This window comes from Lynx canadensis, chromosome B1 (genome assembly GCF_007474595.2).
Source record: "Lynx canadensis isolate LIC74 chromosome B1, mLynCan4.pri.v2, whole genome shotgun sequence".
Classification (NCBI taxonomy): Eukaryota; Metazoa; Chordata; class Mammalia; order Carnivora; family Felidae; genus Lynx; species Lynx canadensis.
The window spans coordinates 40,178,597-40,193,271 of NC_044306.2; the positions used below are offsets into that span (position 1 = coordinate 40,178,597).

The 14,675-nt window shown below is 40.6% G+C and overlaps 1 protein-coding gene across 1 annotated transcript in view; it reads left to right on the forward strand.

Moving 5' to 3' along the window:
- The window catches only part of THAP1 (THAP domain containing 1), a 54,280-nt gene extending 42,356 nt beyond the window's left edge, over positions 1-11,924 (forward strand). The window contains 1 exon segment of the mRNA XM_030314463.1: positions 11,643-11,924. Within this exon segment, the coding sequence (XP_030170323.1) occupies positions 11,643-11,924 (282 nt within the window).
- Positions 11,925-14,675: the final 2,751 nt, after the last annotated feature.

Sequence of the window (14,675 nt, forward strand, 5' to 3'; positions counted from 1 at the left end):
GCAGGTGGCAGGGAAAGCTTGGTATTTGAAGAGTCTAAAAGGGAAAAACCCAGGTTCTTCCGTCCCCCTAATCACAGAAAAATAATGCTTCCTTTAAAGTCCTTGTGATCACATGTCACTCTCCAAATTAAAACGAAGTAGCCAAAACTAGTGTCTTCCTTTTCCATACACACTTGCATTCTGGTAGCCATTGTCCTTAATAGTTATACTGTGATCTTTCTTGCAAAACTTCTTAACTTCACGGTGGGGCAACTCAGGCTTGTATTGAGTGCCACCTCTGCTGTGCTTTTGTGAACCAGGCTTGACCTGAAGGTCTGTGGTAGTAGAGGGTTAATGCAGTGTCTCTCTCTCTCTCTCTCCCTTTCTCTAACACACACACACACACACACACACACACACACAACTCGAGCGCGCGGGGCAAATTTTCAGTTATCCTGGGTTCTTGCCATCTCCCTCAGCTTAAGTGCAGACCATCATCCATACTGCTGACATCTGCTTTCTCACTCACTCCCAAGAAATTTTGTTTTTGTTTGGCCCCCAAATTCCACCAAAATTACACATTTACCTTACTTTTGTTATGCGGATGAACTAAGCAATGCACACTAGCTCAGCAAAAAGATCCATTTGCATATTTTCCTAAGTGGGCACTGCAATTCTCTACTTACAGATATTGTTTTTCCTCTAGAGCAGAATTAGAAAATTCTAGGTCATGGTCTGAATCTAGCCAGCAGACATATTTTGTGGGGCCACAAGCTATTAAAAATGTTTCTTAAACAAAATTTTAAAAATAAAATAAAATAAAATGTTTTTTAATTTGTTAAAATTAAGGATCAAGAAAGGGGCACCTGGCGGGCTCAGTTGGTAGAACACGTGACTCTTGGTCTTGGAGTCGTGAGGGTTTTTTTTTTTTAAAAAAAATTTTTTTTAACGTTTTTATTTATTTTTGAGACAGAGAGAGACAGAGCATGAACGGGGGAGGGTCAGAGAGAGAGGGAGACACAGAATCTGAAACAGGCTCCAGGCTCTGGGCTGTCAGCACAGAGCCCAATGCCGGGCTCAAACTCATGGACTGTGATATCATGACCTGAGCCGAAGTCGGATGCTTAACCAACTGAGCCACCCAGGCGCCCCTGGAGTCATGAGTTTGAGCCCCAGATTAGACATACAGATTACTTGAACAAAGGAAAAAGAAGAAGGAGAAGGGGAGGAGGGGGAGGAGGAGAAGGTGAAGAAGAAAGAAACAAGAGAAATCACATATAATGGAAAGTTTGTGTTTCTTTTGAGAAATCAATCCCGGCAACGCCATTCCACATGGCCACACGTGCTGGAGCCAAACAGGGCTGTGGCAGCCCCGCAGGGGGCAACTTCCCCCACCTGCCCTTTTACTCCTGGCCGATGCTTGTTGGGCTCTAAAGGTGTTTGAGTTGGCAGGTCTTGCTTAGAGCAACAGTCTTAAGCTGCAGCTTGCTTTTAGAATAGTAAATATTTCTCGCCATCACCATACATTTCCGTGTATGGTATTCACCATACATGTGAATCTTTCTGGATAGAGGCTGGCAGTGGAGAAGCTGGATTTCATGTACACCATCCACCATCTCCTATTTCTCCCGATTATCCACAATGAGAACAGCTTGAGAATATCAGATCAGCATTTGCAAACGTCTGCAGTTCTGTTGCCTTTTTAAAATTCTTTGTTTTTGTTTTTTTTTTTTAAATATCAGAGACCAGTGTGATGCAGTTTTCTTCTTTTCTTAGCTATATCACCCATGGACTTCAAAAGTTTAGAAGATTTCCTATATATATATTTTCTTCTGTGAAACTGAGTGAATTCCCCATGATGATGTCATAAACTCATGAATTTACTGGAAAAGGACATCATATTTATTTATTTATTTATTTTTTATATTTAAAAAAATTTTTTTTAACGTTTATTTATTTTGAGAAGAGAGAGACAGAGCATGAGCAGGGGAGGAGAGAGAAAGAGGGAGACACAGAATCTGAAACAGGCTCCAGGCTCTGAGCTGTCAGTACAGAGCCCGACGAGGGGCTCGAACTCACCAACCGCAAGATCATGACCTGAGCTGAACTCGGACGCTCAACCGACTGAGCCACCCAGGCGCCCCAAGGGACATCATATTTAGAAATGTATTATTTTTTCACATATGCATAGCGCATAAAAACTGATATTGTAGGAAATGTTATCATCAGTATAAAGCACATTTCTAAAAAAATAGTACTGAAGTATTTGCACTACTTATTTGTATATAATTTGAATGTAATCCACTGTGCACTCTCCTTTAAAAGGTGCTTGTGTAGTTTCTATATTTCTTCATTTTTCAAAAATTTGTGGCTCAGCAGCTTGAAGTTAGAAGTGGTCAGTGACTTTTTGGATTTCTGCATTAGCAATAAACTCAAATAACGGTATAGATAAATATCTTTCTCAGAGACCCCCAGGTTCTTTTTCTAATATGCATCCAAATCTTGCCAAAATATGCATTTACAAACACACTTAAACAGCTTTTTTTTAAAGTTTATGTATGTATGTATGTATGTATTTTAATTTATTTTTGAGAGAGAAAGAGAAAGTGTGCACAAGCAGGGGAGGGACAGAGAGAACGAGGGACAGAGGATCTGAGGCAGGCTTTTCAGGCTTTGACTTTAAAATAGCAGAGAGCCAGATGTGGGGCTTGAACTCATGAACTATGAGATCATGATCTGAGCCAAAGGCAGACACTTAACTGACTGAACCATCCAGGTGCCGCTATTTATTTATTTTTGAGAGAGAGAGTGAAGGACAGCAAGAGAGGGAGACAGAATCCCAAGCAGGCTCCACACTGTCAGTGCTGAGCCAGCACGGGGCTTGAACCCACAAACCATGAGATAATGCCCTGAGCTGAAATCAAGAGACAAACGTTTAACCGAGTCACCCAAGCACCCCTCACTTAAACAGCTCCTAACAAGACATTTACGAGACAAAAAATGAAACCTCTTTAATTTCATACATTCTTTCTTAAACTACAAGGTTTTTGTAGCAGACAATTCAGAATTATGAGAACACATGACTTGTCATGGTTTTTGCTTATTTTTTAGGCAACCAATACAACCATGTCTTTTATTTTCTGATAAATTGTTGACTTTCTCTTAAAATTTCATATTAAGCCAAACCTTATGATTATGACAAAGTTTAATTTCAGACCCAAACTTCACTTGATAAAATTTGTTAGAGACTTTTAATGCCTTGCAGAACAGGGAGTATTCCAGATATGCACATATGTATATACACATAAGCCACATTAAACAAAACAGTCCAAACTTTTTGTCTAGTCTAATTTGGCCATCGTTATATAATATGACCTTCAGGCTAGAATCCTCGAAGTAATTTGATTTTGTGTTTAGCTTGAGAGCTACCATAATCCTGTCTTTTAGCTCTTTGACATTTAAAATGCCTCTTTACACAGGAAGTCACTGTTACTGGTTAGCCTGGAAGGATTCAGGCAGGTAATCACAGTCTCTAAAACTTTCCTCACTCCATGATTACAGGTCTTTTCTGAGTGGATAACCTTTATCATCTTGCCTTCACCATCTCATGGTTTTATACATAAAGATGATCTCTGTACATTGTATTTATGAAATAGATCATTCCCTCAGTCAACTAAACACCAACATTCACTACTAAAGGTGTAAAGAGTAAAAATATGACCACTACCTTTAAGAGGTCATTTTCTGGCTTGGGTAAGTGGTTTGGACTTTGGTATTTCCACTCCCTGATTAAGGTTCTTGTGGGTGTGGTTGATCTCAAACATCCATTCCACCCCAGATAATAAGGTTTGAATTAGCGTTGACAGTTCTTTCCTCTTAACCTGTGACTGGCTTAGGATTGGGTGTGTGACTTAGTTCTGACCGTTGAGATGAACAGGGAAGTCTGGTGGAGCCTCTGGGGATTCTTCTCTCTCTGAAGAGTCACAGGAGACAAAGCTGTAGTTAAAATATGGTGGATTGAAAAATGCCTCTCATGCAACCGAAACTCCATTAAAATGCTAGGAATAAACAGGGTAAAGATGTTGGAAGAAAAGGACAAAATTTTGGAAGCTAGAAGAGAGATAGATGAGTAATAATGGACTTCATGAACCCAAGAAAGCTGAAACCTAAGCCAGCAGTGGCAAAAGCCCTCGATTGATTGGCAGATCCCCAGAAAGGTCAGGAATTGGAAACACTGGATACTTATGAAATGAGAGATGCGTATGACAAATACAGGAAGATATATGATAATAAACACTGGACCCCAGATCTCCTTTCTTCTTCCAAGCAGAGGGCTAGAGTTTCATTATCTTGAGATATTGAAACAAAGGGAGTCTGGCCCAAGGATGAGGCTGGGAGGAAGGTACCATGTTGAAAATAGGGAGATAAAGTGAAATTCTTCCCATTGAATGATGAGATCCCCCCCCAGGGCATAGTGAAGTGAGTGAGGCTCTTGCCTTGGACACAAAATTTAGAGAGTATCAAAAAAATTCGATAGTCAAGTAATGTTTGTTTACAAATCTACATGTTTATGATGCTGCTTGCTATTTCTTCTTTCCTCTCTAATCTAATATGATCTCTTTCCTTCTTTTTTTTTTAAATGTTTATTTATTTTGAGAGAGAAAGAGAGAATGAGAGGAAGAGGGGCAGAGAGAGAGGGAGAGAGAGAATCCCAAACAGGCTCTGTGGCATCATCCAAAGGCCAGATGGGGGGCCTGATTCCTCGAACTGTGTTATCATGTCTTGAGCTGAAATCAAAAGTTGGACACTTACACAACTAGGCCACCAAGGTGCCCCACTTTCCTTCTTTCTTAAGTACATCTTTTAGAAGGTACTACAGTGAGGGTCTCTTAGTTAACTCTTAGGTTGTATTATCTCTGTTGAAAATGTCTTTATTTCACCCCAGGTTTTTTTTTTAATTTTTTTTTAACGTTTTATTTATTTTTGAGGCAGAGAGAGACAGAGCATGAACGGGGCAGGGTCAGAGAGAGGGAGACACAGAATCTGAAACAGGCTCCAGGCTCTGAGCTGTCAGCACAGAGCCCGACGCGGGGCTCGAACTCACGGACCGCGAGATCGTGACCTGAGCTGAAGTCGGCCGCTTAACCAACTGAGCCACCCAGGCGCCCCTCACCCCAGTTTTGAAAGACAGTGTTATAAGGTTCACAGTTGTAGGTTGACAATAGTTTTCTCTAAGCACTTTGAAGATACTATTCCGCCACCTTCTTACCTCTATTGTTGCTATAGGTAAATTTATATTCAGTCTAAATCATATCTTGGTATGTGATTTGTCTTCCTACCTGCTTTCTTTTGAGATTTTTTTTTCCTATGGCATTCTGTATTTTTACTGCTCTGTGGATTTCATTGTAATTGTCCTGCTTGGTATTTATACCAATTTATAAATGTAATATCTTTAATAAATTCTAGAAAACCTTTAGCCATTATTATCTCACCTGTCGTACCGACTCCCTTGTGATCCTAGCCTATCCTCTCTAATTAGATGTATCAATCTTAGACCTTCTTTCTCTTTCCTCCATGTCTCTTAATATCTCTTATATTTTCCATTTATTTGTCTCTGTGTTGCATTCTAAATAGTTTTTCAAATCACTATTTCATTATGTCTAATTTCAGTCTAAGCCATCTATTTAGTTTCTAATTTTAATTATGTTTTTCTTTTCTAGAAGTTCTATATGATTCTTTTTCGTATCTGTCATTTGGTTATTTTGAGAGTCTCCTGTTCCTTTATCGTATTTATGATAACCATCTTTTATTTCTCTTTAAACATGTAAAATATATTTCAGAATCTGTATCTGATAAATAATTTTTAACTAAATCTTTGCAAGCTTTATTCTGTAGTTTACTTTTTCTTTGGACTTCTACTCAGAGTGGCTTATTTTTTTATGCGTCTATGATTTTTTAATAATGTTTTTTATTTATTTTTGAGAGAGAGACAGAGAGCGAACAGAGAAGAAGACATAGAATCTGAAGCAGGCTCCAGGCTCTGATCTGTCAGCACAGAGCCCGTGAAGGGTTGAATTCACAACCTGCGAGATCGTGCCCTGAGCTGAAGTCAGACGCTTAACCAACTGAACCACCCAGGCGCCCTTATGTGTCTGTGATTTTTTAAAAACTATTCCTCATATTATATAGAGTTTTATCTGTCTGAAGTTTTTGAGGATTGGGCTTCAAAGGGCGCATCCAAAAAAGATATGCTTTGCTTCTTTCAGGTACCTGCAGGGAAGGGGGCAGGTGCCAACCTGTGCACTCTGTGCATTTTAAACTGGATTTTCCCCTTGGGGTTTCCTGTGTAACTGAAATAGGGTGAGCACCAGCCCTAAACTCATGGTGTGAGGGGGTGGGGACTCTACAGCTTTGTCTCCTCTCTGAAACCAGGGATCAACAGATGCTACCTTAGGGCAAATATTCTCTTTATTGCTTCATTACCTGTTTGGCTGGTATACCTATCTGGATTTGGGGCCTGTAATGTTTTTCCTTTCTTTCCTTTCCTTTCCTTTCCTTTCCTTTCCTTTCCTTTCCTTTCCTTTCCTTTCCTTTTTCTCTCACTCTTTCAGTGACTTTCATGATTTTCTCTTTCCTGCCATCTCATCCATGAATTAAAAAGATTTTGAGGGGGGGCACCTGGGTGGCTCAGTTGAGTAAGCATCTGACTCTTGATTTTGGTTCAGGTCATGATCTCATGGTTCCTGGGATCAAGCCCCCTGTGGGACTCTGCACTGACCACGTGGAGCCTGCTTGGGATTCTCTTTCTCCCCCTCCTCTCTGTCCATACCCCGCATGCACATATGCTTTCCTTCTCTCTCCTCTCTCCAAATAAATAAACATTTAAAAAAAAATTTTTTTTGCGGGGCACCTGGGTGGCTCAGTCAGTTAAGCCTCTGACTTTGGCTCAGGTCATGATCTCAAGGTTCATGGGTTCAGGTTCTGTGTTGACAGCTCAAAGCCTGGAGCCTGCTTGGGATTCTGTGTCTCCCTCTCTCTCTGCCCCTCCCCCACTCATTCTCTGTCTCCATCTCTCTCTCAAAAATAAATAAACATTGAAAAAAATTTAAAAAGATTTTCTTTTGGTATTTAAAAAATGTTTATTTATTTTGAGAAAGAGATAATGGGGGGAAGGACAGAGAGAGAGTAAGACTGAGAATCCCAAGCAGGCTCCACACTGTTAGCACAGAGCCCAACATGGGGCTTGAACACATGAACCATGAGATCTTGACCTGTGTCTAAATCAAGAGCCTGATACTCAACCAACTGAGCCGGCCAGGTGCCCCCCCCTTTTTTTTTTGTATTTTAAATCTCATTTTAAGTGTTCTGTTCTCAAAAGCTTTCCGATACTTTTAGTGTATGTCATATTGCTGGAAATAAAAATTCTGAATTTCTACTGAATTCTAATCTGAACTTTCTACTTAGAAAATAGAAGTTTGGCCATTTAGAATACTTTTACCAAGCTGAGACAGTTAGATTAGTGATCTATTTCTGGGCCATTTTTGAAAACAAGACTGTTACTAACTTGGGAGACCCATTGGCAAGGGAGGTGATATTAACAGTGCAAAGTTGATTCTTCTTTCTACCTAATCCTTTTCTCCAAAGGTCATCTGACTGTTTCTGGGAGGACATTGAGTAGACAATAGCTTCTAAATGTTGTGTGAATTCCTCAGAGTTCCAGGGAGAAAATGGTCCTCCTCTGACTTGTAGCTATCCCACATCCCACACATATTAGTCATTAAAATGCTTCTCTCTGTAGATCAGTGTTTGAGAGAGGATAGTCTGAGAACTCTGACTTTATGTGTTGGGTAAAAATTAGAATTTCTGGGGATTTTCATTAAAAAAAATCTCCCCCTCAAAAAATATCTCCAGATAATTCTTATATACTTGAAAGTTTGAGAATCTTCTAGATTTTATGGTATATGAGAGTAAGGATTATTACTATTTATCCCAGTAACCTCTCCCTCTCCCCAATGCCATACATATATATATACTCTATGGACACTTTTAAAGGAAAAAGAACATTAGAACATATAACATATAACAGAACATATAACAATATAATTGGCTGAGCCATACAAAATTAGGCTCAAAAACAGATCAAAACAGCCGAATTCCTTTGGTGTAACCTCATATTTGTTAGGGAAAGTGAAAAATGGCCTTGTCAATCATTTCAACTGAACTATAAGATATCAGATAAATTAACCTACTTAGTTTCGAACTCTCTAGAGAGCACACGGAAACTATATAATTCAAGTCTTAGGTTATAAATTCCTTAAGCCCAAACAAAATGTAAAAACTGTAGTAGCGTATGTATTTGCAGTAGATTCTAAAATTTTTCTTGTAAGTCATGAGAGCATTGGACTCGAAAAGAACACAGGGTTTTAAAGTCTTAAGATGTCTTAAGAGAATTAGTTTAATGCATTTCAATCCTTTTCAATTCCTTGAAATATGCTAGAGAAAATACTTATAAATTATTGAAAACAAAAATCTGATACATCAAAACAAACACTACAAAGTGGAAGTTAATGCTCTCAGAACACAGTTTCCATCATGTGAATCCCATATTCAAACTTTCCAGTGGTTTCCTATTACCCAAAGACTAAATCTGTTAGCTTACCATTCAAGTTCCTCCAAAATCTAGCTCCGAGCTCTCCATCCAATGGCATCATCACTCCTCAGTTGAGTAGCCAAATTGATCTACTAACCATCTCTAGATACCCTGCTTTCTCACTTCTTTTTTCCCCCTGCCCTGCCTGCTCCCCTTAGTTCATCTCATTTAAATGAATGCTTTCTTGCTTTCTTTCAAGGCACCTCTCTGCACCTTCTAATATTAGGCTAGTTTTTAAATTAAAACATTGGTGGGGTGCCTGGGTGGCTCAGTCAGTTAAGTGTCTGACATCGGCTCAGGCCATGATCTCACAGTTTGTGAGTTTGAGCCCCGCGTCAGGCTCTGTACTGACAGCCTACTTGTCTCCCTCTCTCTCCGCTCCTCCCCCATTCTCACTCTGTCTCTCTCTCTCAAAAATAAAAAATAAAAAACATTAAAAATAATAATAAAAAAAAAAGAAAACATTGCCCACAGTAGGCTACCACTGCTCATGTTGCTATATTTCGTTGAGTGTAACGAAGAGCTGGGGCCTTGAGTTCCTCTGGTCCTTTCACCTCCTTTGAAGGAAGAAGTTGTTGCCCGGAGAGGTAAAATCAGGGTCTTACTGTGCACGGGGCACAGGTGTTGGGGGAGGCAGAGCCATGTCTCTTGACACGGCCATGGTTGCCTCTGGCACACTACTTTCTGCTTTGCCATGGGGCTCTAGGCAAAGCTCTAGGCAACAGTACACTTCCCTTTCCACAAGTTTGACTTTCTTTCTCCTCCCCGTGTAACTCTATGAGTAACAGCACGTAGAGTGAGCCACCCCAGTGGCCCCTGTGAGGAGTGCCTCACTCCTCTCTCCTCATTCCCTTCTTTCACTTGCTGCTTCTGGACGTTGGAGCTTCCTGGTGCCAACCTTCTCCCCAGCAATTCACATCCATAGGTAAGTCTTCGGGCCTCTGCCTTTTTAGTTTGAGGAAGAAGGAGGTGTTCTGGTGTGGGGGCTCCAGGAGAGAGGGTGCATTGAGAGTGCAGGGTTTAGCTAGTGGAGACTGTATCCTACCTGAGGGCCCAGCGGGCACCCCTAACGTCATGTTTATAAAGTCCAGGTAAGGCTTTGGGCACAAACAGCCTCACGATTTGTGGGGTTGGTGATTCTTTGTGGTTCTTCCCTGCCCAGATCCTCTCTCCCATCCCCCATTCCTCATCTCTACCTCTCAGACCTTAGGGAGGCTTTGATGTTGGGAAGACAGCCATGCTCTGCAAAGTAGCAAGAAGGCTTGGGGGCAGAGGCAAGCCTCACGGAGGCCTGGGCAGCAGCCAGAATAGCAAGGCATCTTTGGGAAGGGGCTGCATGCTGCAGAACTGGTGTGATCAGCACCTTAGGGTTGATATGATCCTTGTTATATTCGGACTGAAACCTGAGCCACATGACTCCCATCCACTGTTAGCCTTACCTCCCTGACCCTAGAAAAAGAGAAAACTGATACAACATTTTGACATCTTCAAGAAAGGGAAGTTTGGAGCATTATCTTGGAATTTTTAGTTTGCTTTTTTGTGGACAGAGAATGTTCCATATGGTAGATTCTTTGCTACTTTGTGAGACTTTTTCTGGTCCTAATAAGAGGTCAATTTTTGTAAATATTCCATGGCTACTTGAAAACATAAATGTGAATTTTCTACAGCTATGTTTTAGCATCTATCCTTGTGCCCAAAGCACAGTAGGACTTAGTAAACACCTATGTTGAATGAGCTTCTCCACACAAAACACAGTGCTTGTATAGCAACTTCAGAATATCTCTAACATTTCTGTTTTACAACCTATGCATTTGTGGGGACACATATGTCCTAGAAACGTCTAACTCTATAATATCACAGAAGCACACCGTAGATGGACCGTGTGGAAATCCCGTAGCTCACTGGAGGAGCTCCTCACGTGTGTACCACTGCCCACCTGCGTCAGGATCAACTACAGAGCTTTTTAAAAATGCGGTTTCCAGATCCCGGACCTGGTGAATCAGGATTTCTGAGGACGTCCCCCAGAATCTGATCTTTGTTTGTTTGTTTTTGTTTTGTTTTAATTTATTTTTGTTTTGTTTTGTTTTTAGTGTTTATTTATTTATCTTAAGCGAGACAGAGAGAGCAGGGGAGGGGGCAAGAGAGAAGAGAGGGAGAGAGAATCACAAGCAGTCTCCTCGCTGTCAGCACAGAGCCCCATGCAGCTCAGGGGGTCAGTCTTATGAACCATGAGCTCATGACCCAAACAAAATCAAGAGTTGGACACCCAACCTACTGGTCTTTTAAGATTGCCTCATACCCTTGATTCTGATGCACACTAACATTTGAACTACTAATCAGGAAAATCAGGACTTTTCAGAATGTCTTCGGTGAAAGAACAAGGAATCTCCCACTCTATTCAAAAGCAGTCATACTTTCTGGGCCTCCCCACTGGTCCGCAAAGTCCGTTGTACACGTCAGAGCACTGTTCTCTGGAAAATGAAAATGAATGTGTATTTGCCCCTATAGCACTTCAGTAGCTGCTATTACATACACTTTCTAATTAAATCTTCACCACAATCCCGTGAGATTCTGTGGTGGGTTGAATAGTGCCCCCCCACCCCGGGCAAAAAATACATGTGTCTGTGCCCTAACCCCTGGTAGCTGTAAATGTTACCTTCTTTGAAAAAGGGGCTTTGCAGATGTAACTTAGTTAAGGATCTTGAGATGGGTTCATCCTGGATTACCCAATAAGACCACAGTTGAAGGCCTCCAGAAGGAGCGTGGTCCTGCTGACACCTTGATTTTGACTTCTAGCCTCTAGAACTGCAAGAGAGTAACCTTCTGTTGCATTAAGCCAACAACTTTGTGGTCATTTGTTAGAACAGCCCTCAGAAATGGATACAAATTGGCATTGTTATTCCTATTTACCACCATAGAGCTGGGTCTACTGTAAGTGTGATAAATTTTGTTACAATTCTATTACTGCTGGGTTCTGGGACAATGGTAACCTTGAATTGATTTTTTTTTTTAGGGGATTTATGAGTTAAGCACATTCCGTTCTAAGTTGAAGAACCCAGAGATAATTGCTGCCCATTTAGTGAAGAGGAAAGCCTGGAGGGAAGTTACAGAATTCCCAAAGGTCTGTGTAGGAATCATTCTGGCTGGAAGAGTGTGGCCCATCATGCCCTTCACCAGTAAGTGCTTGGCCTATCGACCTTCACAGCACAGCCAGCAACAGCACCCCCGAAGATGTGATGTGGCTGCCGTCACCCACGCTTCCAGAGTTGGGAACTTGCCTGATGTCAGCTTGTGACTTAAGTGGGGCAATCTCTGGTCTTTCATTTCTGTTTGGCATTACGTGCTCCACTACAACTCCCTTTATATATTAACTTTGTCTTATGTGAGGGATCCATGGCGAATGCAAATGAAGTTAGTGCTAACCATGGTCCATTTCAGTAACAACCCTCTAAAAATATATTGAACTTATAAGGTATTCATAGATCTAAAAGCACTTGAATATGGCTTTAAGGTGAAAGCATAACTGTAGATTCAGACAGACTGAGATTGGAATCCTAACTCAGCCATTGGACCTTTAAGCAAGGACCTGCTTGAGTGTCATTGTCTTCACCTATGACATTGAATCTCACTTCCTAGAGTTACTGTGGGGATTAAAAGAGAGAATGTAAAGGGCTTACTTTGCCTGCTGATTGGCATGTAGGCTGCTAAGAAGGATCCATCATTGCTATGCACGATCTTAGCATTTCAACCCAGTTTCAACTTTCTTTCACTGCTTTACCTCACCCTAGGTTCTAAGGCTTTCCTCTTTAAAAAAAAAAAAAAAAATCAGGTGGACAAAACATAGGTATCGTAAGGATTAATTCGAGTCTCTCTTATGAGCTATTTATTAAATGTTTCTTCGTGGTCTAAAAATTAGCATCTAATTTGAATACTTACCTTACTGCTGTTTTATTTTTCCTGTGTGGGAAATGTCAAGTGAGGTGGATGTGAAATACTACTGACTAGGATATTGAACATGTGACAGTTTTAATGACAGTAGTTAAAAAAAAACAACCGGCATATGGGATCATTAAATTATTGATGATGTTTTGCTGCAATGGATTTATAAATAATACATGTTTAAAGTGTTATTTCCTTTACATTTCTTTAGGGACAACTGAAGAGTCTTCTCGTTTTGAGTTTAAAGCGAACTGACAGTTGGAGAAAGGTCAACAAAATGTTCATCCGTGCAATTTCTACGCCATAAACCCTTCAGACTTCAAATAAGCACATAACTAATTTTATAGAGTTTTTCAAATAGTCGCCCTTGTTTTTAGAATGAACGAAGCAATGACTTTAATTTAGCAACTGGGGGGTGCTTAAAAATATTAATAATTAAAAGTTTCATATTAAGCAATATCACTGTTTGTTTGGGTTTTTTCTCAGAAAAACTTCCAAATTGAAGTTAGCGTCTACAGATAAAAATGAAAAAGGAACTAGGGGCGCTTGGGTGACTCAGTGGGTTAAGCGTCCAACTCTGGATCTCAGCTCAGGTCTTGATCTCAGGATTGAGTTGGGCTTTGTGCCCCACCTCCCTCCCGAATAAAGGGAACCCAACAATTAGTCTCTGAAGCTTATCAATTTCCTGACACATTAGCTCTTTAGAATGTTATTTTTTGAAGGGAGGATGTGGGGTCACTGGGAACAGAAAGTGGGAAAACCATAAAACCGGCTATGGTTACCCCCTCCCCAGGGTTAGGAATCTCTAGGAATTAGATGTCAAATTGTGTTTGGTATGCATAGGGGATGGAGGAGAGGCATAGGGTCCATAGTTTTCATGGACCTTGAAAAAAGTTCCATTGCTTCTTCCTTTTTCCTTTTGGAACAGGCTAAGAGGAATGAAGGGGCTGAGAGTGGGGAGGGCAAGACAGGACTCTTCCCATGTTGGGTAACCTCTCACTCAGCCTTTTCATCTCCAAAAACCATGACCGGCATTAAACTTTTGGTTGGTTCAAGAATGCAGCTAAAACTAATTACAGGAATGTGAACATGAAATGGCAACCAGCAACACCAGGAAAAGATAAAATGTCTTTAATTCTTTTGTTTCTTGAATTAAATTTTAAAAAAAAATTTTGGAGGCTCCTGGGTGGCTCAGCTGTAGACCGTCTGACTCTTAGTTTCGGTATGGGTCGTAATCCCAGGGTTATGAGATTGAGCCCTGCATCGGGCTCCATGCTGAGTGTGGAGCCTGCTTAAGATTCTCTCTTTCCCTCTGCCCCTCTCCCTCTCAGGGCATGCATGCAAGTTCCGTTCTCTCTCTAAAAAAAAAAAAAAAAAAAAAAAAAAAAAATTTTTTTTAAATTGCACTTTTTTTCTCCTGTGTATTTGTTTTAAACTTCGATCCCTGCAATTTTCAGAAAGAATGTAAAGCAGGAGGCAAACCCATAATTGATTACAAAACTTAAAATTTTTTCTGATGATAAAGGATAGTATAAAATTTCCTTTGACATAGGAGAATGTATATTCTATATAAGCATTTAAAATACAGCCAATTTTTCCTACAAGTTCAGGCCCAAGAGCTACTTAATTGTGTAATCTGTTTGTAGTGTGAAAGGCAAGAGGGGCACCTGGCTGGCTCAGTCGGCAGTGTGTGACTCTTGATCTTGGGGTCCTGGGTTCAAGCCCCATGCTGGGTGTAGAGATACTTAAATGAATTATTTAAAACAAAAATTACATGAAAAAATGGATAGGGATAGATTAAATGATTTATATTACTGAATTTGATCACATTTTTCTCAAGACAGAGCTAAGGGAGTTTAAATAACTTGTCTAAATATCCCCCAAGCATCAGTGCCAGAATCTAAATCCAGGTCTGTTTGACTCCAAAGTCCAATCTCTTCCCTCTGTATTCTTCACCTCCAGTGAGGCTCTTCTGTGACCTCCTCTCATAAAGTCCCTGGTCCGCCCACTCTTGCACTTGGTTCATGGGACAGACAGACTGCTCCTGTAAAATCAGAGCTGATGTGGGGCCCATCCCAGAGGAATTGCTCCCCTGGAGTGGTTCTTA